Genomic DNA, 26,899 nt, shown 5'->3' with positions numbered 1-26,899 from the left:
TTATGATAATGACACGTCATTGTTTCATTGAAATAGATAGTACATAAGAAAGTCCATAAAAAAGTACTAAAGAGCCAAAACTCATTTCCAATTATCACCACTTTATCACTAACTGTAATTGTTTGCCATAGGCAAACCGGCAGAGTCGGATCCTTGGATCCGCCCTTGCAACAGGGCTAAAAGACTACACAAAGGGTATACATATCCTCTGTTTCAAACCCCTTACCTTCTTCCAAAATAAGTCTGCCTATAATCATAGAAATTACTCTTATTCCTAAACCTCAGTAAACCTCTCAAATGTACTATTTCAGGAATGATTAGGACTATGCAAAGGGTATACATATCTTCTACTGTTCTGCCTTACCAAAGGTGACAGATTACTGATCTCCTTGAATAGATGTCGATTCAACTGCACTCTGCTTCCATCTTTGTGCACTACTTTCTTCTCGCCGTTGTTATCATTTTCTTTTTTGTCAGCAGTTTCACTTGGGTGTTTCTGTCCTTTCTTATGACTCATTAGCATTCTCTTTTCCCTTGCAAGCTGGGCTCCTAGTGATATTGGGGCTGGATCTTTACTCACTTTAACATTATACTCTGAACTTTTCTCTGCCTTTAACTTGTCAAGCTCCTGTTGAAGTTCTTGTGCTTGTCTTTGTAGTTGATTCTCCCTCACCTCTAGAGAAAGTGTCTTTTTCTTCCATTCCTCCACCTAATCATAAGCACAATAACTTGGGTCAATCTCTAATGTTTTCTATTGTTGCATATCAAAGAGCTTGGTGATAGGGGTTGCTTGGTAAATTATTTTTTGGTTAGCTTTTAGCTTTTGGCTTTTTAGTTGATTGAAAAGCCAAAAAAGATTTGGTAAATAACTTTTTAGCCAACTTCTAAGCAAAACGAAAAACGCCCACTTTGTAAGTTTTTTTCAATGAATTTTGGTTTATTGGCTTTATTAATAAAAAATCAACAGTTAATACCTAATTTTACCAAACAACTCCTTAAACAACTGTTTACCAAACAACTCCTTAAACAACTGTTTACCAAACAACTCCTTAAACAGCTGGTCAATCCAGCTAGCATAAAAACTAATAAAAAGGTCGATAAAATGCCAACAATCATTTGCCAAACAACCTCATAGAGTGTGTTTGCTCGCCTTTTTGATTGACTTTTGACTTATTAATTAATCAAATAGTCAAAAATGTGGTTAAAATATGGCTTTTAAGACAGTTGATTAGCTGACTATTAAGCCAAAACCAAAAGGCATTTGCTTTGTTTGTATGACTCACTCTTTCTTTATTAAACAACCATCAACTAATAATTTTGGTCAACTAGCCAACAAATCTTGCCAACAGTCATCTGATAAACAGGCCCATAATAGTATAGTCGTGTGAATCTACTTATTACTCTCCCTTACTACACCAAACACTAGTTAACCTTGTATAAACGTTGCACATTGTGAAAAAACCAACTCAGCCAAAAGTTTAAGCTAATAATTGAAGCCTCATACGTTATATACTCTTTCAAAATCTCTTTAGGAGACTTTAATTATAATTTCAAGGGCTTTGCAATTATTTACTGTTAGCTTGAATGCAGATAAAATACGGAATAATGTAAAATATATCGAAGTTGAAACTCAAGGACTTTGGAGAAAATGAACATTGTTTTGAGTCTTACATCGGAAGTCATGGTTTGGATTTTCTGCTCAGATTCAAGAGCTTGGGCTTCCCAGAAATCGCGAGAAGCTTGCAATTCTTCCATCTCCTCCCGAACCTGGCTTAGCATCTTTTGCATTTGAGACCATTGCTCTGTCTCGGCTTTTACTTGCCCTATTATCCTTCTTACTATAGCTTTACAACGTCCTGAGCATGGTTTCAATTCCCCTGATTTCGCCTCCTGGAGATTATGTTTTACCACATAAGAGGTAAGCTACTCGGTCCTTCCAAACAAACAAATACCAACAGCTTAAGAAACATTAGACCACAACATTGCAAAAGCAATAACAGTTTGAGATAATACGATCAAAGGCAAATAACCATGTATGGGTTCGCATACGACAGTTGATGATGTGTGGTTTTGGACATGTGCAAGGTGTCCGACTGTACAACACCTAGGGTCTTATAAAATTAGTTATGCTTTAGTTTACTTGTGCTTAGGTCCCATAATTGCAAAAAGAGGTAAAAAAGTTGGGAAGTTGAACATTAATCATCCGCCTTAATCAACAAAGAACTCAGCACATCAATTCCATAGAGTCCATACTATTGTCGAACTGGAACTTGATTTGTGCTAGAAAGAGTTCGGTTTATAAATTTTATACTACTATAACTAGGTGTCAAGGAACTAACTCAATCAAATGCCTTAAGCTTATGATTTAAGTCTCGAAATATATTATATACTCTATCAGTAGACAATTGAAAACTTATATGCGCAGTTAACACTGAGGAAAGAAGAGTGAATTAACATGCCTGTGAAGATTTTTGGAATGAGTAGGAAGATGATTCAGCATGATCATATCTCTTGGAAGTAGAAGCAGAGCTGGATACGGAATAGTTAGCAGTAGCAGATAGCATGTATCCATACTCTTCTTCCATTCTCTTTAGTAACTTTCCTTTGGATAATCTCTCCATTTTCTTTCTCAAAGTCTCCACCTGCATATCATATTCATTCATGGTCATCTTGAATGTTCATATTGTTTTCACATTTTCATCTAGAAGTCCATTATGCCGATTGCCAAATATATCATTAAATGACTCCCATTTAGACTCCCCAGCCCCTACCTGGGTCCGTTAGAAAAACTTACCCTTGTAAAACAACAAACACTATCGGCAACTTCACATAAATAAGAAGTGCACATAACCTAACGACTCTTTTACTATAGTCTACCATACTCTAATGCCAGAAATCTATAAATTTTTGGATTCACCAAAAATGAACACAATTTATATCAAGAGGTACTAGAAATTTTTATACACTAGGAATCAATGCATTATATTCCCATTACAGCAATCTGAAACTGTGGATATCCACACTATAACTACAAGTGAAGCCCTCTATTCTTCATCAGATTTTCACCGATGGAACTAAGTTTTACTAGCAAAACTAGCTCACAAAGAACACTGCAAAGCATATAAAATATTCGGGGGCTACAGACATAAGTATATATAGGACTTACATCAGTAAACCTGCTGGACCGACGACTGGAACTTTGACATAAGATCTTTGCATCTCTTACACAATTGACAGGAAGGCTAACTGTTGATACTTCTGGTATTTCCTTAACACAACAATCATCCTGCACTTCATTATATTTTTCGAGTTTTTTCTGAAGTAAAGATGCTTGTTTATCAAAGTTACTGCAGCTATATGCTTCAGGGTTTTTCATCCTAGAGCTTATTTGCAACTCTACAAGCTTATATGTTAGCTCTTCAATCTCTTTTTCTAGCACTAAATTTGTGCTTTCACCCTCATGAATTTTCTTCTTTCCCTGTGAATTATCAATAACCAATTAATCCACACTACTCATGCAATAGGTTAGCATAAAATATACTGAAAAGGACTATCAGAAGACAGCATATCTTTTCACACAAGAATTTTGAAGTACATTGCTATATAATAAGACATTTTAAACAAGTTTCAAATGAGAGAAGACAAATTATATCTAGTCAATGTTCCCATGAACATGGTCGTCAATCAGCAAGAGCACCGCTCAAGTCCTCAAATGTTTTAGGGTTTAAAAAATTTATTTTCATGTACAAGATATTAATTGTATTAAATTTAGATATAATTATTTACATTTTTTGCTAAGTAATACGAGTTATTGTGCTTTTTTTTTATAAAGTACTTTTAATATCAACGATAAAAAGAGAAAAAAAGTATTATATTAGTTGTTTGGTTATTCCTTATTATTTTTCGATCTAAGGCTTAAAATTAAATAGGACGCCCTGCCCACAACATTCCTCTATTTCTTTGACTTCACATTCCTCTATTATCTAAAGTTGAGAATTTTTTTTAGGACGGACATAGAGTTTACTATCTAAATAAAGAATTTAAGCTTTGTCTTCCAGATATTGAAACATATAGTCAGATGAATAAAAGCAAAGATTAAGAGTTTAAGACAATTAGAAGCAAATAAAAAATGTAGTCAGTACAACTGACATACATCACCCACAAGACAAATAGTGGTTCAACTCCAAATAAATGTAACTAATAATTGCCAAATTCAAATTTCTGTAATAAGCTGATTAATCATAAACAGCGTAATATCTGAAAATCAATTAGAAATTCCAACAAAAAAGAAAATCAATCAGTAACAAAAACATTATTTAAGGTTTATTTGCATGATTTACTGAGTTGTTAAATTGAGTAAATCATGCTTTTGAAAATTTTGAATAAATCAAACCTAAAAAAGGTAGAAATACAAGTATGGAGAATCGGGTTTCGTCTTAGTTAAAGATCAAATCCTGAATTCGGTTTTTACCTAGTTCTTCTCATCCTTCGAACTAATATATAATCCCAAAAATAAAATAGCAAGTATCTTTAAAAAACATTACTACTTGGAAGTTAGAATCATTAAAACTTGCTAATCAATTAATGAATTCCAATAACAACCGTCTAGTCCCTCATCATCATTAAGTTAAATCACACTTTGATGATTAAAATTGTGAGAGCTTTTTATCAAACGTAAACTTGATGAAACGAATGAAAAATTAACTTAATATTATTAAGCGGCGGCTTCTGCCTATTTGCCATCGTTTCACTTGATAAATTTTTGAATTTTAATAATAAAAAAAAATGCATGAAATCAATTACTATTGCATGGCATATTAACTTCAACAATAATAACCATTAATATTGATCCCCAAATCATGTACCACATGAAATTTAAACTAAAATAAATTCATTTTCAATACCATCATTTAATACTAATAATCAAACGCATTTAGAAAAAACCAATAAAATATTTTTAATTAAAGTGAATAAATTAGAGAGAAAACTGATACATACAGAGAGAAGAGTATGAACGGCAGACTTCAAACTTTTTTCAAGAAACACCCTTTCTTTTTCAAATTTCTTATGAACAAATTCTTTTTCCATCCTCAAGAAATTACATTCTGCTCTTAACATTTCAGCTTGAAACCTCCATTTTTCTTCTTCATTTTCAGGCACATTTTCAGCTTTACCTCTTTGAACTGAGTTCAAAAGAACCACTGGAGGAATGGTGTAAGAAAAGGCCCTTTCTTGATCAAATAAACTCTCTAATTTACCTGTTTGAGGCCTTCTTAGAAATGGGTTTGAGTTTGAATTTGATTTTATGAAGCCGATTTTTGTGGGTGTTTTCCGGCGAGAGATCCGTCGTGGAAGGTGGATGATTTTTGGTGTTGGTGGTGGTTGTGGGTGCCATTTTGGCCTTCTTACTGTGGTCATTTTTTATGGGTTAGTGTTATTTTGTGTGCACTTTTTGTAGCTTTGTGTTTAGTGCATGTTTTTGGGTTTTGTAGGAGAAAAATTTGAATAGAGAGCATATAACGGTACGGTTTAGGAGGGGGGAGGGATGGGGATTATGTGGGGCCCGTTTTGTGAGTTAAAAGTGGGTCCCGTTTTGTGTTGTTAAGTGGGCCCATTTTGAAGGTTTTTGTAACCATTTACCATTGGTGGAATTTGAGAGATTAATTTATGGGCAACTAGCGAAAAAACAAGGAAGGAATGGGATGCTGTAATTGCAAATTGTACAAATGTGTGAAAGAAAAGACAATATAAATTTGTTTTGCAAATGGTTGTTGGTTGGAGATTTTGAGTTATTGGCTGAAATTATTGATTGATTTGATAATTGAAATTATTGGCTTATAAGTAAGCTATTTAAACTAACTGTTTAAGTCAGCTGTTAAAGAGATGTTTGGTAAAAATTATTTATTGGGTATTGACTATTGTTTATTCATTAGAGAAAAGTAAACTAATAGCCAATGAAAACTACTAAGTTAGCTTTGCAATATTGGTTTAAAAGCTTGTTTAAAAGCCTTTTTTGAATATTTTGACCAAAGAAAAAGTCAAAAATTAATAAAAATTAACAATATAAAACTATGTTAATGGCTCAACTAATTTAGAGTATACTAATATGTATGATGTGGGCTCAACTAATTTAGTGTCATGTTCTTCTTCTATGTTCTCATTCAATTGTTGGTTAAGTTAATGGCTTGTCACTTGTGCATCCCCACAAGGCCACCGGTACATGTGCTAAAGGTCAAAGTAATGGTAATATCTAATGAATTGTTCAACGTTGTTTTGATTTAAAGGTTTTTCGAAATATAACAAGTTAAAATTGTGGAATGTATTAATTATATTATACTTTTTTTCGTTTCAAATTAGTCACAATATTAATCACTCATTATTCTTAATTTGTAATTAATTCTTAATCTATAAGTTAAAATATAGTCAAGTGTGATTTTGTTTGATTTGTCTCGAAGCTAGGATTTTTAATATCAAAATTTTATTATTTTTTATTATATATGATTAGATATATTAAAACTTGAATTAGTACATTGGACTATGTGAAAAGTAAATGTTGCAAGTGATATGAAACAGAGGAAGTATAATTTATTTCTATAATAATTAATTTTTTGTAGTTTAAAATTCTTATACTTTGTGTTTTTTATCCATCATACTTCAGAACTAATCCTCGAGTTAAAGAGTTGTTCCAAATTACTCTTATGCTTACACAAAAATATTGAGTGTTATGTGAGTTAAAAAAAAAAATTAGATAATTTAAATTGTTTAAATAACTTTATCTATTCGTTATGTGAGTGTTATGCCTACACATAGATGAAATTTTACTAAATTATATATACTTTTATATTTATTGATAGAGGCATGGTTTGTCATAATCGCGGATTTATTTCAAATCAATTGCTAATCAATTCGTGTTTGATTAATGTTGTCATAATAAACTCGAATTTGAGAATGAATAGGATAACGACAATAGTAAATCTCCTAGTCAAACTAGAATTATCTTTTTTTTTAGTCCACAACTATGTAGAATTAAATTAATATTTAGAAAAGAAAATACAGATGGGAAACACAATGGCAGCCTTGTGTGCATAGTAAACGCAGGGTAAAGAGTGAGAGGCGTGCAGCCTCGATTTTCTGAAAGAACAGAGATTTCAAATGCAAGCAATATTACAATTTGCAATTAATACGGATTCCCCCACATTTTTCTATGATGAATTCTCCCTTATATTTTAATAAAATATGAAATTTTATTCTGTAAACTTATTAATGTATTATTTTAATTTTAGATACTTTAATATTAAGTTAAATTTAAATTATATAAATTTGTATTAATAAAATTTATATCGAGACGAATTAAATAAAATTTCATTTAAATATGTTTTTATTAAAATAAAATACAAACTAAGAATAATCAGTGAAATTAGACATCTAATCACAATATGAAAATGTATGATAGGACGATTTATTTATTTTTAGTAGTTGAATTTATTTATTTATATTTAGAAGAATCACGGTGAACCTTGATCTTCCTAGATTTTGGTGTATGAATTGATGGTGCTTTTGTACAAGTCCCTACCCCACTCTATCCCACCTTCAACTACACTCAATGATCAATAGAGGAATTAAAATGATATTTAAAATCACAAAAAGTAAGTGATTTATATATTTTTTTTACTTATTACTACTACTAGAAATAATAGCAAAAATTAAATCTTTGTTGAAAAAAATTTTAATGTATACAAATACGAAATACATGAGTTGAATGATAAAAAATATGTGTAGCAAATTGACGTGCACAACGGAGTTAAATATAAATACGAAATACTGTCTCGTCTTTTAAAAAAAGCTAAAAATTTCTTTTATTTTACATTTCTCATTAACATACATAAATTTCAAATAATTTGCCTTATTCTTCCTAAATTCAATCAACATAATCGAGTAGAATTTTGTCTTGTAGGTATTTTGATGGAAAATTGCTCCGTTGTTCCTTGAAATTAGCAACAAGTAACACTAGGTTAAATTTAAGCAATGATTGATCCACGTAAACCAGGTGTGAGGGAGGCCAACCCCCATCCACTCCAAACTCTCGACATGTTGTACTTTAATTAGGGCTCCTTACATACTAATCTAAAATATATAATACATCAACTATTAAATATAGCAAAAAATCAAAAAAAAAGTTCAGTGATTTAAGTGGTAGAAATTTAAAATTTTTTATGGTTTGAACTTTATATAATAAAGTTACAAATTAACCAGTGATATGTAGTAAATTTTTAATGAACTTTCTATCTTTAAATTAAAGACATTTTTCTTTTAAATACGCTAGAATTTTAATTTGTGTATATATAATTATTTTGCCAATACAGTGATCAACAATAATCTTGTGTATTAATAATCGACAATATATAATATACAGTGTATTGGCTATTTAAGTAGTAATATAATTTTATTTTATCCTAATTAATGTGAAGATTAAATAATGAGGCACTTTAAGCTCTTGTAGAAAATGTAAAAATATAGCAAATTTATAATTAAATTAATAGTCGCAATCATAGTAATAGTTATAATTAATAATATAATATTCCGCATAAGTCAATAAAATCAATTAAATGCTACCAATTTAACGACACACAAACTAATTATAAAGGATGACAGCCAAAGTGAAGAGCAATCAGCAGTGAGCACGCACAGTATGCTGACAGGGTGAGTGGACAGTGGTGTTCCGGTTTCAGTCTGCATGCTCTCCAATACTTCAACATTAAATTCAAATCATTAGTGTTATAACTATCTAGTAGTGAGATTTCATAATCATAATTATAATTATAATTTATGATGTACGTGCCGTAGAAGCTAAATTAATTTCACATAATTGGACTATATACTTCATAATGCTTAATTGCTTGTATATTCTATTTAATGACGATTTTTTATTACATTTTTCATTTTATCTATTTGATAAAGTTTAATTTGTTACATTTATGATTTATACCCTTTAGACATATCCCATATTTTTTCTTTAATTCTAGTCATCTATATATTTTACTTATATTCGCATTTCGTTTTAACATTTCTCTCGCTTAGCTTCTCGATAAATCACATTTGTATAACTTTTTTGTATTTTCTTGATTTTTTACAAGTATTGTACTCATGGCAAAAGCCGCACAATACGACAAAGGGAGTGTACTACATGCATACTTACTTCCTCAGTTCCATAGAATTTATTTCACTTTTTTTTGGGATTGTCAAACTAATTTTTTTCCCATTGTATTTTTGTCATGACTTACAGTCTTTATATTCTACTTTTTTCATTTCATTATACTTGCTATATTTGACTTTTTACGCAGTCTAATATTTTGATTATTTATATGTTAAACTATACACATTTAAAAATTATAAAAAATTAATAGTACAAAAATATATGATTAGACTATTCAAACAAAATTCTACTTTAACTAATCTTGAATATATCCATATCCTTAATATAACAAGTATATTAGCTAGGAAGAAATATTTGTTATCACCTACACTATTTCTCTCACTACTCCGCATCATTTATTTTGGGAGTTACTAAATTTCGCCACCTCTTTTCATTTTATCGTCACCCCCCTTTCCACGAAATTACGTATTTGCCCCTGAAGTTTAAAAAATTACAAAATTGCCACTCCTTACAAATTTCTTATTTATAATAATAATAATAATAATAATAATAATAATTAACTTTTTATATTCTTAAAAAAGAATATAAATAAAATTAATAATAATAATAGTAATAATAATAATAATAATAATAATAATAATAATAATAATAATAATTAACTTTTTATATTCTTAAAAAAGAATATAAATAAAATTAATAATAATAATAGTAATAATAATAATAATAATAATAATAATTATTATTATTATTATTATTATTATTATAAATAAGAAATTTGAAATGAGTGGCAAAATTGTAATTTTTTAAAAATCAGGGGCAAATTCGTAATTTCATTTGGAGGGGGTGGCGATAAAATGAAAAGGGTGGCGAAATTTAAGGATCGGGTTTATTTTTACCTTTTCTTATTCCCCACAAAATATCTACAGCGAAATCTGATTGTTATGAATAGTCTTTCATTTTATTTAACTTAATTATACTCGACTAATAATGATATTTTGTACTATAAACTAACAATACTCTAATACAGAAAATTTTCTAGTCTGACAGTAAATACCACTAATCATTCCCCAATTCCTCACTATTTATTTCTCTCTCATAGATGGACTGGAATCTGTCAAAATACGTCAATTTCATGTCCAATCTGTGATTATATTTTCCATTTTAAGAGGCAGCAGACAGCAGGCTCCGAAGTCACAAAAATACACATTGGGTGTTAATTTTTAAATGATTTAATTTTGTCAATAGTAGAAGTACTATACCAGTAATTAAATAATTGTACTGATATACTCTACTAGTATTCAATTTTCATTCACTGCATGCTAAAAGACACAAAATATTAAATACACTACTACAGTATATTTATACTAGTATAGTGTAAATGTGTAATCTACTCCTACTGCACCAATTAGCTCCTGCATGGTTTCCACTCGAGTAAACACCACTTTTCCATCTCAATTTTCACTTAAGTTATTCTTGATGTTTTGATAATTAATTGTTTGTTGTTCAGCTTATTAGGAGTATTTGTTTGAAAAATTAATAATATTGGTTTTTTCACTATTAATGAATAGATGGATTAAAAAATTAAAAGTTAATTAAATAAATTACTCATGGTTAATTTTTGATTTTGACTCAAAAGTTAACTTTAACTAATCTAAATTAAATTATTTATCAATACAATTAAAAACGTCAAAAGTCAACTAAAAGTAAGTTACTAAACATATCTATTGTTTGAGACATAGTTAAAAAAGGAAACAATCTGATCTAAAAAAATTAAAATTTGTTGTATTTATTTATGATGGTTACTCACATCAATTTGTATTGATTCATACGGTTGATCTTCATTGTTACGCCTTCACATTTCTTTCTGAATTTATATAAAAATTAATATCTCATTCTAATGGTTTAAAGTTCAACAATTTGTTGATCTACTGTAACGAGTGCAAGAAAGTATAATTGCTTACACCTAGTCACAAATCTTGAACAAAATCAAATAATATCGAAATTATTTGAAAAAAATATGCTTAATGAGTAGAAATTTGAACCCGAGTCAATATAATATATTGTCACATTGCAAAGCTCCCATTAACTTAATCATCACACATAATTAATAATGTCTCTAAATATATGGTTTAATACATAAGCTTATGTTGTCAATTGACATCATTAACTGAACATAGATCCGTCCTTGCTTTTAACAGCATTTCAAACTCACTAATTTACATGAAAGCCACATACAAATAATAAATTTATCATAAATCGCAAAAACTGAACGGTCAGTCATTAATTTGTAACAAATTCAGCATCTTGGTTCTTTGAACTGCTCATTACAAATAGGAGTGCAATATAAATAAAGTTGTGAATGTAAAATTCTTTTCAAAAAAATACAGTCCAAATGTACAAGTTTTACTAAAATGAGAGAATGTATAGTAATGAGATTTATGAATGTAATGAATAGGGATATATGTACTACTCACTGAGCCTCTTATTTATGTGCCGTGGTCCATTCTTTGCTTGCTAATTTCATTACAATGGAACCAATAGAGGAGCGATATTGCATGCATGCCACACACATGCACAAGATAAGATATTGTCCCTTTAAATTCAAAAACTTGGTTGTACGTTCACTAATTATTTTGTGTTTAATCAAACTAAATTATGTTGATTTTTATTTACATAACTATTATTTTAATTAGTTGAAATATATTTAAAGTTATAAATAGCTCATATGCTTAATTACATATCATGATTTATGTTAGGTCGACCTGTGTATATAAAATAATGTTATATGCAAAAAAAAAAAAAATGAGAATATTTTTATGAAAAACTACGTATTTTTGTGAGAGATTATCTCTCAATGAAATGAGCTTAAAACAAGAAGCTCATATGCTGATAATTTATATTTATTGAACTATTTAATTTATGAGGCGCTCTCTTATAATAAGACTGTCTCATGCGTTTTATAAAACCCAAAAAATAAAAACCAAAGTAGTGATTCTTAGCATTTAAAGAGGGTGGAATATATAGTGGAGTATAATGGCATAACAAACAAGTCCTACCTAGCTAAGCTAGTTTCCAAGTGAATACAGACGTGAGAACTTGAGAAGCTGAAGAACAACAGTTAAAACGACAGGGTTCTGAATTTCTAGTAAAAAAAACTCTAATCATATTAGATTTTTACCGTTGCAGGTCCCACATTTCTAGGTAAATTGCTGAAATATTTCAAGCTAGCTGTATGTGTTTATTCAGTGAATTTCATCTACAGTCTACAAGTTCCCATGTTCTTTTTTCCACTACTGAAATTTAGGTACTCCTATTATATTCTTCTTTTGATATAGGATATTAATTTGATCGTAAGAATATCAAAATATAGGAGGTTAAATACAATAGTATACTCTCTTTGTCGTTTTTTATTTGCATTAAAGAGAACGTGGATAATTTATAAGGATGTGATAATAAATGAAGAGAGAAAATGAATTGTGTGAATGAAATTAAAAGAGAGTTAAAATGTATGAATGAGATTAAAAGAAAGTGGTGAACCATCACCCAAAAATAAAAATGATGCAAATTAAGTGGGACGAACCAAAATGAAAAATATTGCAAATTCAATGGAACGGAGGGAGTAGCTTATATTTATTTCATTTATTAGCTTTTAAGAAATGTAATTATTTATTTTAGATTAAGAATTAATCAACTTTATTAAAAACTTAAACTGATTGTTAAAGTCTTGTATTATGTTATATACAATATGAATTCCCCTAATAAGAAAGTCTTTTGAGCTAGAAATGCGAATGTAACACATGTGTTTCTCATACATGATGCTAAATATTCCACCTGAAACATATATGGATCATATGAAATTTGAACCTGCGATCTTTTTGATATATTTCTTTTAACATCATGTCTATAAATCACCTCAATCAAAAGTTTATAATGATGGTAAGTTAATCTATATAATATTTTGTCACCTTAAACTATAGAGTATAGCCATCGATTTGCACATGAAATAGAGCTTGTACACCGTCACTATTTATTGTTTTCAAAATAAACTTATAAAAGGAATATGTCCTTCTCAGTTTGAAATTGAATTAATAGAGTAGTAAAAACATCTAAGTGAGAATGATGAACATAAAAATAAATGAATTTGAATGAAAATAAGTTGAAAATAGTTTCTAAATTAATATTAATTTGAAAATAAAAGTATGTCAAAAAATTGAGGTGAAAAAAAAAATATAAAAGTAGTAGCTAGTACTAAGTAGTATTAACTTCAAGTTGAAAGTAAAATAATGAGAATGAAATTATTAAATAGTCCATGAGAGTGGCTTATATGATGGGAGTTTGTAGCTGTAACTTAGATATGCTATGATTCCACCTAATCTAAAGAAATGATTTGGCATTATGTGATTGTACTTGATTAATTCTTTTCATTGTTACACGGTAGAGGAAAGGGGAATTGAGAAATTATTACTAAATAATGATTATTTGTGAGTTTAATAAATCACTCTTATGTGGCAGGATTTAATCGGGTGAAAGTTTTGAAATTTTAATTTATTTTTTTGGTATTGTTATTTTATTGTTGTTTTTTTGTCTTTTTGTGGTGATTTACAAATCACGATTATTGATTAGAAATTTTTGAGGGGAGCTATATGATAATTGATCACGGATTTTTATCTTTAAAAATATTCATTTGTCCCGATAAGATTGAATTAAAGCGAAAGAGGAGGATTTTTTAAAAAGTGGTAATAAATAAAGAGAGAAAATAAATTGTATGGATGAAATTAAAACAGATTTAAAATGCATGGATGAAATTGAAAGAAATTAATGGACTATTATCAAAAAATAAAAATAATATAAATTAAATGGGACAGATCAAAACGAAAAATATTTCAAATTGAATGGCACGGAAGGATTAATATTTATTCAAATTGAGACTGTTTGATTTTTGTACTTTACTTACTTAATGCTGCAAACGTGGATAATATTCAAATGTCAACTTGTGTGACTCGAAAATATTACTCTCTTATTTAAATCAAATATTATTTATTTTTATGACATAATTTATTAAGTGCTATTAATTTGTATTTTATTTTTAATTATCTATATTTAGGTTAAAATATAGTTAAGGAGTTTAATTTTAATGTCAATTTTATCAATTTTATTTACACATTATACTAAAAAGTTTGGAAAATTTCAAATATCACAACTAAAGAGAATTTGTCAAATAGAACTTATTTAAGAAACAAAACATGACATTTGAATTTGATCTTAACCAATATCTCTACCATAAAAGTATATTTGACGAACATTTATTTATAGTTAAATTGAGAAAATTAGAAAATATATTATATTGCATGATATATTGTTGACAATTTTAAAAATTACAGAAATAAGTTATACATATAACTAACAAAATTAGTTGTTTCTACTGCATAATATCTCTGGCATAATCATTTTAATATCATATAGATATATGTCGATGCTTATAAAACCGTACATTGCTCGAGTTTCTACACTAATTCCTTATAATTTTGAACCAAGGTCAATTAAAATATTTTGTAATATATGGACAAGTATTATGCAAAATCAAAATGTATTATTTAATTAGAATAGTAAGAGTATATACTTATTACTTTCCTCGGTTTTCATATTTATACAGACGTATAAATGATCTACTTGTCATTATCTTTCTAGACTGATGAAGCTGGAGTGAATCTCCTTCCTTAATAGAGAGAGCATCAGTGTATGAATTAAAGGGAAGGATTTAATTTTATTGTACGTATGTCTGTGATACTTTATGCATGTGTTACTGTTACACTATTATTTATTTTTGTAATTTGAATTTGTGAATTTTATATTTAGAGGTACCATAAAAGATATAAAATATAATTTATACAAACTGTTGAACACTTTCAAACGTACACCATTAACCATTGCATGTGTTCTTTCTTTATCTTTATTCGATGATGGATCACAATAAGGATAATAATTTACTCCTATTCGGCTACCCATTGGCCATTGTACGCCTAATGGTCTATGTATGGGCGACCAACAATAAGTCAATAAGTCAAGCTAGAGGATATAATATGAGTTATTTCAATCCCACTATTTTATGACTTTGTGCTATAATTTTCATTTATTTTGTGGAATTTATTATATTTTTAATTTTAGCAATAACTTATACGTGTTCTTCAATTATCATTCACACTTTTAAATTATTTTTGAATCAGTATTCGCTTTTCCATTTCTCTTTTTCTAGTGTTTACATAGATTGTGCAGTGTACTTGTAGCAAAAATTACGGGATATAAAAAGTATGTCTTTCAATATTTATTTACTTATTATTCACAATTATGATTTTTGAACTTTTTTTGGAGTACATAGTGTATGCTCCAACGAATCAAACCAAGGGACGATTTTCAAATTAATTTAACATGTTCAGACTCAAATTATATTGACACAATGTTTAGAATTTGATTTGGCTCAAATTAATTTACATGTTTGAACTCAAATTATAAATCAGATAGTATTTGGTATAAAGTGCAACCTCCTTAAAAATTTATACTTTATAAAAAAAAAAAAAAAAACAACACGTACGTACAAAACCTTAAGATATTTGGTTCTGATTTTTGAAGTGACAAATAGTTTTCTGTACGAGACCAAATGCTAACTTGTTTAATAAACCTAATTAACCATGTAAATATACCACTAAATTAACAAAACACATTACTCGGTTAAGTACATTCAAATTCAACGATTCTCATAGAGAATTTTTTTAAAATAATAAATCAACATTAACTACAAAGTACTAGTAGTTACTTAAAATAGTTATTTTTTTTTCAAACAAAAAGCCATTAATTACTACTCCAATTTTAGCAAGTTGATTATAAATAATACCCCCAATATTAACAAGCTGATTATGGAGAAATATTATGTTAAAATTGATGCGCTTTGGGCTGTTTTTCTATATAGAAATAATTTATCATTTAAATATATATATAGATTTTAAAAAATTATAAGCCCTTAAAGGAGGGCTAAACAGTCACATATACACATAGACAATATAAAAGAATTTTCTTATAGAAAAAACCTACATATATATATTGAATAAAAAAATAAAATAATAAAAAAGTTAGAAAATCGGATATCCAATTTTGCAAATACCCTGATCAGAATTCGAATCCGGTTTGTAAACTCGATACTCGGTCCAAATTATTCAATTTTCAAAAATTGAATAAATTATCTAATTTTTAAAATCAAATATCAAATAATTCAAATTAGATTTAATTGAGGTTTGTAGGTGGGTGATCTTAAATTAACAAAAAAGTGTACCCCACGAATTAACAATTGACATTCCACCCCAAAAGATACTTCCTTCTTAGCAAATTAGTTGCAATATTGAATTATATTACACTATTTATTCATATCATTTTAATTTTTATATTAAAATATAGTTAAATAAAATTTTATTTGATTCGTCTTAATGTTAAAATTATCAATATTAATTTTTTATAATTTTTTTATTATACATTATTAAAGATATTAACAATTGAATTAGAATGCCTTATTAAAAATTGACAAAGGAGGAAGGAATGCCAACCGTGACATGCCACGTGTTAGACAAATGCTAAAAGCTGGAAATCGGGTCCCATCTGTTACAAGAATTTCCTTTTTCAGTTTTCTGATTTCAAAATGGAGCATATGTACGACATCTTCACTTTAATCCAACCACGACGTCGTTTTCTTTTCTTTAAAATGAATTGACTCATAATTCTGTAAACTATATACTTCCTCTGTTCTATTATGCTTATTATATTTGATTTTTTTACGTATTTTAATGTATTATTTTGATTATTTATATATTGAACTATACACATCTAAAATTTATAAAAACATAATATTATAAAAATATGCGAATAGACGATTCAAACAAGATTCCTCTTGACTATATTTTTTCTTACACAATAGCCGCAATATATAAAATAAACTTGAACAATGAATAGTGTCAATAACTGTAATATAGCAAGTATTTCCGAACGGAGAAAGTATATGATTTTCTCATAAAAATATATATATTTTTATTGACCACACTTGAATAGCAAGCATTATTGATTACTTCGTCATATTTAACGAAACATATCCAAAAGAATTTTACTACTTATTTTAATGTTATTTTTATAATATTAATTTATTAGTTTAATCAATTTATCAAAAAGTACATGCTTAAAGCTAAAACTTCTATTAATATCTACTTTCGCATTTAAAATACTCATTTTTAATTATTTAATACTTAACATGTCATTTTGAATGTTAAAATTGTCATTTTAAACATTAAAATATTCAGTTAATTTTTTAAAAGCAACACTTCAAATCTATTTCACCGTTAAATGGTCTCACAAGAGAGTTGCTCAATCTCTTATGCTCTTCGGCTCCAAAGAGACTTGGCCCCTTAAGGCTTGGATGAGGGAACCCATGTAAATGAAGTCCAACCAAAAACCATTCGTTTAGCCTTTAAAACAAAAAGGCCCTATGGTCAAAATCTTGACTATTAATATCTCATCTATCAATCCAACGATATTTTCTAGATTTTCTCAATTCCAACATTTAAAACACATCATTATGTACATTTTGGTAATTAATTTTCATAATATTGCTTTGCAAATTTTGTGGAGGACCATATAATTATACCGTAGTTATTACTTATATAGCAACTGATAATTACATGTACAACATAAAACAAATATTTGTTGATTTAGCGGTAATGAAAACAAGTTATAAATATATGTACATCTGTATTAATTTACGAGAGGCTATAATCACAAAATAATACCCATGAAGTATATCGTACTAGTCTACGGCCAAGTTGTGAGCATTTTAAAAAAATTATCAATGTCCACATCGTAAAATTGAAAGAAGTTGTTTCTAGATAGATTTTCATGGTTTATGTCGATATTTAACTAAATAAAAATCAAATCAACCCGACTCACACTGTAGTCGTTACGAAAATTCCATTTCTGCTCTTTAGTTGTGAAATTCTGATATACTAGTAGTCTCTTTTTCATTTTAATGATTATATTTTTTTTAGTTGGCCTCTCAAATTCAGTTCATTAATACTTAATGTTTATTCTTATTGTGCAATTTTCTTTGAGCGGATCCATTACCCTCACAAGGATTTGTGCTATTCTAAACGTAACAAAGAGACGTGGCACCATAGAGCCTTCATCTTTGTCCCATGCGCATTAGATCTTTAGGTCATAGTCATAAGCTCATTCAAAGAGTGGAAAACCCCATAACTGAATCAACGACATCAAACCTAATTTCAAAAATCAGGATGAACAGAAATAAATCTCATCTTCCCCACTATGATCCTCTTTACACCCAAAAATTAGGTCTGGGAAAGCTTTAAGTTTCTAATATCATAAATTTTAGTGTAATTTTTTGTCAGCTTTAAGGGTAATTTCACCTTAATTAATGGGAAATTTATTTCTTTTTCAGGAGAATTCTACTCCTTGCGATCAGGATTGATTAGGGTCGAATCGATTCTTTCTAATTATATGTAAAGGTAAGCTCTTTAAATACTTTGATTTTATCTTTAATTTTTTCGAAGATGCAATATAGATAACAGATGGTGAAGTATGTAAGTAGATTGAGAAATTCATTTGAATTTAGTCATTTTATTATATGCCTACAATATCTATTGTTTTGCAGTTTGTTAAATTTTCATTACATTGATCCTTGTTATTGCTATGATTTTTTTGTTGATTAATGTAACTTGTGAATTTGAGTTAAGTTAATATTTGTAATTTAGTTCATTTGGAAACTTTGAGTACATTAAGGGTGTTCAATGTTTGATTGCATTGAACTGAATTTAAGTTAAGTAGGAGTATGTATGATTGCTGAATTTAACTTATATTGAGCTGGAAATAATAGGTCCAAGGACCAAGATGGTGTTAAGTTTCGTTGCTTAACTTGATTATGACCTATTAATGTTATATGTTTATCCAATGACATTTTCGAGGTGGGTGTGTGTCTTTCGGTTCATGGTTACTGAATTGAATTGTTTTTCTATTATAAGTCAATGCACAATGTAATTTTGAGTAGGAGCCAGTGGTGTGTGTGTGTGTGGGGGGGGGGGGGGGGGGGGGGGGGGGGAAGGATCCTATTGTGCATATGTTGAGCAGGAGCCAATGCTATTACATCTATGTTGTCTTTTGGCGAAATGTGTGGATCATAATTGTTGATTGATTTTCTACCCAAGTCGTTTGCATAGTTTACGCGATTTTGTAGAATAAGAAGATATTGTTCAATGGAGATAGTGGGTTTGCGTGAGCGTTTTAAGTTCCCCCACTAACTTTTTATAGTAAGGGAGATCTATGATAGAATACAATGCTTGCATTCTATTTTAATGTTTGGTTGATTGGCTTGGAAGGTATTTTATGTTTTCAGTGATTATAATAATTGAAGTAGTCAACTTCACTTCCTTATCTCTAGAAATTCGATCCGATACGAGAAACGGAAATGAGAAGCATTAATATGAGTTTCGGAAATATAGGAATCGTAAAAAAATGAAAGTACAAATTTATTTCACAACAAAAAATAAAAGTAGTAAACAAGGTTAAGAAAAGAAAAGAAACGCTTTCGTATTAATAATCATTATATATTTTTGGGCTTGAAAAATATCATTTGGGGAATGTAGTTTCGGAAACGTTAATCAAGAGTTTCCGAAACGAAGGTCCGAAACGAGATTCGGTGGGAAGTTTCTAGTTTTGTGTAACTATGTTCTGTGTATTCCGCAACCAAATTTTTTAGTCAATATTGAGTTTAGGTTACGAGCAATACTAGTTTGATAATTTTCAAAGATGTATGTTGTATTTATACAGCTACTCATTATGCATGCCAATATTAGGAAACCAAGTATTAAATATCGGTGCATGTACTTTTTAGGTGTTGTGACATAAATGTTTTGTGTCAATTAGAGGAGGTTGTAGAATGTTTCTTGAGGACATGCATCAATCATTGCCAATATTCCTTATTCAATCCCGTCAACCCTTAAATTAACACATAAATGCCCATACTGCTTCAATCTTTTTTCAATTTTCTATGCTTCAATAGTCAATCGAAAACAATCTCATTGTTATTATAAGGATAAGTTTGTGTACATCTAACCTTTCTAATTTTGGTTAGGTAAGAGCCACTTAGTGGCATTAGGGCAATGGAACATTGTTGTTCTTCTCTATGCTTTGATTGAGGTACAAAGAGCTCGAAAGAAGAATAGTAAGGAAAGAATGCTCGAAAAGCTTTCTCGAGATTTATGGATAAGGACATTCTTTTTGTTGCCCATCCTCCACCTTTGAATGGAATAAATCCATATCTTGCGGCCAAAATTGTTTGCACTTACAAATGGTGCTCCTTTTTCCCAATGGGTAGGAAATTTTCAAGGAAAATTTTGATCTTTGAGGGGTGAATGTGTCCCGATAAATGTTTGCGAGCATGACTATGCTGAAATAAATGTAGTTGAAAAGAAAATAATTTTCTTATGATATGGTGTGTATGATACCGTAAGTCTAAGTAGTCATGCCGGAAAATCTTAAGTGATTTAATTCCAATGAATTGAGGTGGTTGCTTGTGCTTATAAGGAAATAAGTGAATTTGTTGATCATATTCACACATAATTTCGATCTAGAAATGACAATTAAGGAAAAATCCTTTTGGATTTCAAAATGCGAATTTGTTTCTTTAGTATGAGGATATGTTACCTTATTCATCATCACCTTTATTATATACTTCCTTAAACCAGTATCACACCAGTCATATTGATATTCAAATTTCAAAAACATAAGTGGACGTTGATAGGCCAAGCTCGTGAAATTGGAAGTTTGACCAATAATTTAAAGTTTGGCATAATTTTTTTGATGTAGGTGGTATACATCCTAAATAATATATGAAAAGTTTTACATTTCAGGAGAGCAACATCCTCAAAAACATTGCGTTTTGCTATTTAATTCCCTGTCATCATTCATATCTTGATACCTAGAACTTTTTTGATAAAGTTATTTTTTGGTAATTTTAATTATTTATTACATAGATTATATTAATGCTCCAAATCTTTTCGGAGAACCCCATCTATGTCTTGCCATCTCAAATCTAATCAATTTTGAAAGCCATTTCTTTTCTTCTACAAAATAGCTCTTGTGTTCTCCATGGCTCCTAGGTCAAAGATGCGTATTACCACAGTGTATAAAACTCTCGGTCTTCCGGGGAAAGAATTCATGCTGCCAAACATATTTTGCCCATGGTTGATACAAGAATTTGAATTCCATCCTTATGTTTCTGACCAAATTGAACAACAATCGTTCCCAACCACTTTGCTTGGTGATTCCTTTCTGAGTGAACCATCTATTCCACTCGTGGAATCAGTGGAAGCTTTTGCTTTGGGGCATATAGAAACCCCTTTTGGTCATTCTTCTGTCATTATTCATGAAGAAGTTCTCGTGAATGAACACGAAAGCCATGGTTGTGAGCCTTTAGCAGTGGATGCTGCTGAATGTCATCAGATTTTATCTAGTTCTTCCCATAATGAGACTTTTCAAGATGATGGCAATGCACTGTTGACAACCTCAAGTAACCCGGATGATGCCTTAGTGAATTGTCACTCTATTGTGAAAGGTATTGCACAAATGAAGATTTAGTCCGCAAAGTGAAGGGTTTAAAGGAGACACCAGTGACCCCTATTACTTTGCTGTATTGGGTGCCACAAACTGGAGTCTTTGATAAGATACAAGAGAGTCAAAGCTTTGAATCTTTGGCATACCCGAAAAGTCTTAGGAACTGGGTTTAGCTTTTTAAATCACACCAAATAGCAATATCTTAGACGTACACATCATTGATGTTGGTGTTGGTATTATTGTCATAGTTGCTTTAGTGTAGACTGTAGATTCGTATGTGATCTTTTTAGTGATAAAAAATGCTTTTATAATATTGCAAACTTTATTAATTGCGCTTGTTTAAAATGTCTCGATTGTTTTACATGTCTCAATCTCAGTATTTACATGTTCCATTAATGACAATTTGGATTCACCAATGACGTTTTAATTTCTTCGTAGTGATCCAAATTGATCATATCCGCTTTTTTGGTAGTCTAGTTTCTTTATTATTAAACCTATAGTACAATCTCTGCCAAAGATTTGTTTAGCATCTGCACAGCAGGAAGGTTTGAACACATCATAAAGCTGGTGCTCTTTGGAACTAGATAGGCATTGTGCATCTCTCTGCCATTTAGGTGTAGTAAGCATCTTTTTTCTTGCATAAGGTAACAATTGTGGCTTGTATTATTACCTTTTAAAATTAGTGAGGGGTTGTTTTGCGTAAATTCATGATATTACTTGTTTCAAGCTTCAACAACGTTTCTAACATTGTTGAGTAGATAGAGGATCTTTTTGGTGCTTTTTCTTGATTGTTATGGGTCATCCTCACCTTTGCAGATGACAAGTGATGTGTGATAGTTATTCTTTTAGCACATCAATTATTGCCTTATGGATGACCTTTAGGTTTAAGTCAAAATTTCAGATATTCCCGCATCCTTATTTTCTTTTCCAGTCGTGTAAAAATTCTCTTATCAGTGATATTTTTTTATTTTACAAATATTTATGAGGTTCACTTTCTTGAATATATCGCCTTTTGAAAAGCCACAAGATTTATGTACTTAAACAACTTCATGGTGAAAATGCACCAGCCATAGAGTCTTTGGATTCAAATATTTTAATTAATATAAGGACTGCCTTACTAAGAAGCCATCGTGTTTCTGCGTTTATATTAAGTTAAATATACATGATGAAAATGCGTCCATGCTTTAATCATAAAGTCTTGGGATACAAACTGTTTTGATTGAAATGGGGTTTGCCTTCTTTTTCTACTTTGCCCTAATTTGAAGCCTCTACATTCATGCGTTGTATCATGTCTAACTTGTGAAATTGCATTCATGAATCAGTTATCAAGTTTTATGATACAAAAGGTAAGAATAATATAGTCGTGGGTTTCCTTCAAGTATCTGGTGGAAGACCGCAGTACAAAAAGGGGCATTTGTAGTCAAACAGCCCTGGGAAGATAAACCCTATCTTCAATTTCATTTTGTGATTCTTAGTTGCATGTTGTCTTTTGGATTTAACTTGACAATCTGTATTCGTGTGCTATATGTAAATCTTTAGGGATTATACATTCTGAATGTGGTTGTTGTCTATAGGAACTGTTGCAGGACATCACCTTGAAGCTTCTATCTGATGTCTCTAAGAAACCACGAATTTTCCTGTTGGCTTACATTGCTGCTGACAAGGAGCTTTGAGATTACTCATGGATTTCAATAGTCTACCAGATAAATGGTTAGATTGTTCCCTTCTCTTTTGCCCACTAGTCAATTATTTGATTTGATTCTTATTCTAGGTTTCTTAGAAGCAACAGTTTTTCCATCAACATCTATCGTCTTATCTTGTAACTTGTAAGGCAATGAATATCTGTATTCCTAGCGGTAAAAGAGCTAAGGTAGGAGCCTCGAGTTTTAATTGATTGTTTATTTGGTATTTCTGAAATCCTCTCTTTTTAATATTGTAAGATTTTGATATCTGGCACTTGATAGACATGAATGGCAGAGCGGGGTCTTTGTGGATTATGGATAATACTGGATATATATCTAGTTCATGCAGCTGACCCCCTGAATCAGATTAGCGATTAAATCTTTGATTTTGTTGTTCTTCAACTTCGATATGGAGGCTTGGTTTGCTCATAGTGTTGTGGACTTGTAGTTATGATGGAGTTTCGCTTCACAATGAGTATGCTTGATAATGTATTTGCATTACTTCACACGATGCCAAGATAGTACAATGAGTATGCTTGATAATGTATTTGCACCGAGTTTATTATCACAATTGATACAATTAAAGATAGTTTCCTTTTAATGATGGCTACTTGGCTTCTATTGGTTTCTTTTTCTTTTTGGATAACAGCGTAGGCTGAGGGAAGGGGAGACTAGGTGAGATTCAATCCCAGAACCTTGCCTAGAAAAGCCGGTACATGTTCCAACTGAAACAAGACCTGATTCTCGCTTCTGTTGGTTTCTTTAATGCTGTGTGAATCGTAAATTGTGAATCATTCATAATTGTAATAACTCTTTCTTCTAGCACAGAAGGAAGCCCCCTCAACCTGTCCATTGCACCTTATTCTAGCAACGCAAGACCTTAACCATGGGGGCCAAAAGAGCCAGCATCTCCCAAGATGGTTCTGCGTGCAGAAACATGGTATCTGATCCTTAATACAGATGGGGTTGGCTAATTATCTAGGAATCTAGGTCCATGCATGAAGACTTCAGAAAATTCTAGTTCAGATTTTCTTTGTCACGGTAATATTGGTTTTGTGTTTTTTTGTTTTTAAAATTACAAAACACTGATCATGTTAGGCGAAACTGTTTTAAAAATCAACCTTTCTAAGTTATGTCATAATGAAAACGAAATTGCTTTGTCCACTTTTGTGATTCTGGAGTTTCAGTTTTTCCGTTTCCAGAATGGACATGTCAGCAGTCAGTATCACCGCATATTCTCTCTTCTCCGTCGGTGAGTTGTGATACACTGTTTCTCATTCTTTTCCTGATTTGTTTGCCAAAACTGAAGCTCCTAATTCCAGAGCCGGATCAAATTTAAGCAAATTCAATCACAAACCTCCTTAATTCCTCATTTCATTCATTTACAATCACCCTAATTCCAGAGTTAGCCGACAATTTTCTTAATTAATCATTTGTGCAATTTGTGAAAATGTGAAAGAATAATGAAAAAATTTGTTGATGAAGAAAGTCGAATTTTAGAGTGAAAAATATACCGAGTTTGTGTAGGTGATGAGAATTATGAAGATGGAGATGGGACTTGCACAGGCATAGGCCATAGTGGTTGATATTAAAAGGCACATGTTGATTATGTTTGTATTCTCTTCGAAAACCCATTACTTTTCTAATGCTCATGTTATTCAACTAAAAGAAAGCACCCTGTTTGCTCTTCAATGTAGAATTTCAAGTACCCTTTACTTTTTGTTTGTTCTCCTTGCAATATATTGGCCATTGGGTATATTTTTCATGGGTTGTTGATAAACATATCTCAACTATGATTACAAAACTAAAGCTTTATTTTCTCATCTTCCTACATCTTTCCCTCTTCTTTTTTCAATTTGATTTAGTTTTTGATTTGGGATCCTACTTGCTGTAGTGGTCGAACATCAATATGATGATAAAGATTAAAGACAAACGAACCTTATCGTTTAGAAAGCACTATATTTGATCTTCATTTGAGCGATGGTACCACTGGATTTGGATGAACAATAGTTATGTCATCCTTTTTTGAATTATAGGGTAGGTCGAGGAAAATTTACATTTTGTTTCTTGGAGAATTTATGGTCAATTTGAATATATAGTTGTATTCCTATACACTATGAAAAAATGGTTGTCGGTTTTTTTTTCAACAAAACAAAATGGAAAAACTCCATGGAGTAATGCAACTTTTCATCAATTTTTTAAAAATAATCTCAACTTTTGATTAATCTTGAATAATCTGACCTTTGAGGTATGTTGCCCAAGAATGTTGTTTTTATATATATTACGTGTTGAAATTATTTTTATAAATTATTTCTCTACCTCTCCCATGCCTCCATTGAAGCACCCTGTTTCCAAGCTTAAGGTGGTAGAGGCAATTTTCCTTTTGGTATCACGCCATTGTATCTTCTTCTCCCTCTTCTCCCAATTTCTTTCCTCTTGAGTATAGAACAAAAATGAGAATGGACTAAATTTGTAAACCCCCATTAAAAAAAGACTTTCTTTGAGTTTTCTTCGTGAAATTGTATGAAATGTTAATCTTTTCCCCAATTTGATTAGGAACAAAGACCAAAAGCGTAAAATAATAATGAACAAAGCATAAATTACAAAATTATTTGATTTTAGATTATGATAGATTATGATAGACTATGATAGACTATAATATTAGGGCTCATTAAATTATGTGCACTTTATTAATGTGAAGTTGCAAATGATGTTTGTTATTAAGGGTTGATCGGAAGCAACTTTTTTGTTATTACGAGCAAGAGTAAGGTTGTATATATCGGACTTCTCCAAACCCGATCTAGATTGGGAGACCATTAATGACATTGTGTAATGGAATGCTGTAAAATCATACTCAGCTAATGAGTCAAAAAACACATCCCAATTTTATTACATAATGATTCGATGAATATTTCTTACCCTTTCTTCCCTCTATTTAATTTCTTCATTTCTTATTTCTTAAGCTAATAATTACTAATTACTACTCCCTCCGTTCCTTTTTGATCTTCACATTACTATAACGGGTAGTTTCAAAAGTTTTTCCACTTTAGAATACTTACTATTTTTAGAAAGCTTTTATCTCACTTTTACCCCTTAAAATCCCCCTTTTCTTTTAATGTACCCATTTTCTTTTATTTATAATTATTTTCTCTCTCATACTTCCAATATAATCATTACTTCACACTACTATTTAATTAAAATAATACCCACTACAACCTCATACTTCCAATACAATCATTACTTCCCACTATTATATAATTAAAATAATACTCACTACCACCAAAGATTCTCTTTTTCTTAATCTTTGTGAAATACCCAAATAGAAAGAACAAATAGGAACAAAGGGAGTAATTACTATTTCTTCTGCCCTTTGAATTTGCACCATAAAACTTATAATATGAAAGGT

General features: G+C 30.1%; 1 protein-coding gene and 1 long non-coding RNA gene across 3 annotated transcripts; one reads left to right on the top strand and one right to left on the bottom strand.

Annotated features, from left to right (window-relative positions):
- Nucleotides 1-5,493, bottom strand: LOC130796780 (uncharacterized). Its single transcript, XM_057659175.1, has 5 exons — nt 4,999-5,493; nt 3,167-3,478; nt 2,460-2,642; nt 1,672-1,890; nt 1-709 (listed from the first exon to the last, which is right to left on the bottom strand). The coding sequence occupies exons 1-5, from the start codon at nt 5,416-5,418 to the stop codon at nt 308-310; spliced, it is 1,536 nt and encodes a 511-aa protein (XP_057515158.1). The 5' UTR covers nt 5,419-5,493; the 3' UTR covers nt 1-307.
- A 12,818-nt stretch (nt 5,494-18,311) lies between these two features.
- On the top strand, nt 18,312-26,872 carry LOC130797368 (uncharacterized). Of its 2 annotated transcripts, XR_009038837.1 has the most exons (4): nt 18,312-18,535; nt 18,642-18,708; nt 23,386-24,205; nt 24,322-26,872. It is a non-coding gene; the product is annotated as an uncharacterized LOC130797368 (long non-coding RNA). The 2 variants fall into 2 exon arrangements; XR_009038836.1 differs by having other exon boundaries at nt 23,386-26,872.
- Nucleotides 26,873-26,899: the final 27 nt, after the last annotated feature.

Source organism: Amaranthus tricolor, chromosome 12 (genome assembly GCF_026212465.1).
Source record: "Amaranthus tricolor cultivar Red isolate AtriRed21 chromosome 12, ASM2621246v1, whole genome shotgun sequence".
Classification (NCBI taxonomy): Eukaryota; Viridiplantae; Streptophyta; class Magnoliopsida; order Caryophyllales; family Amaranthaceae; genus Amaranthus; species Amaranthus tricolor.
This window is presented reverse-complemented; position numbering and strand designations above follow the sequence as displayed.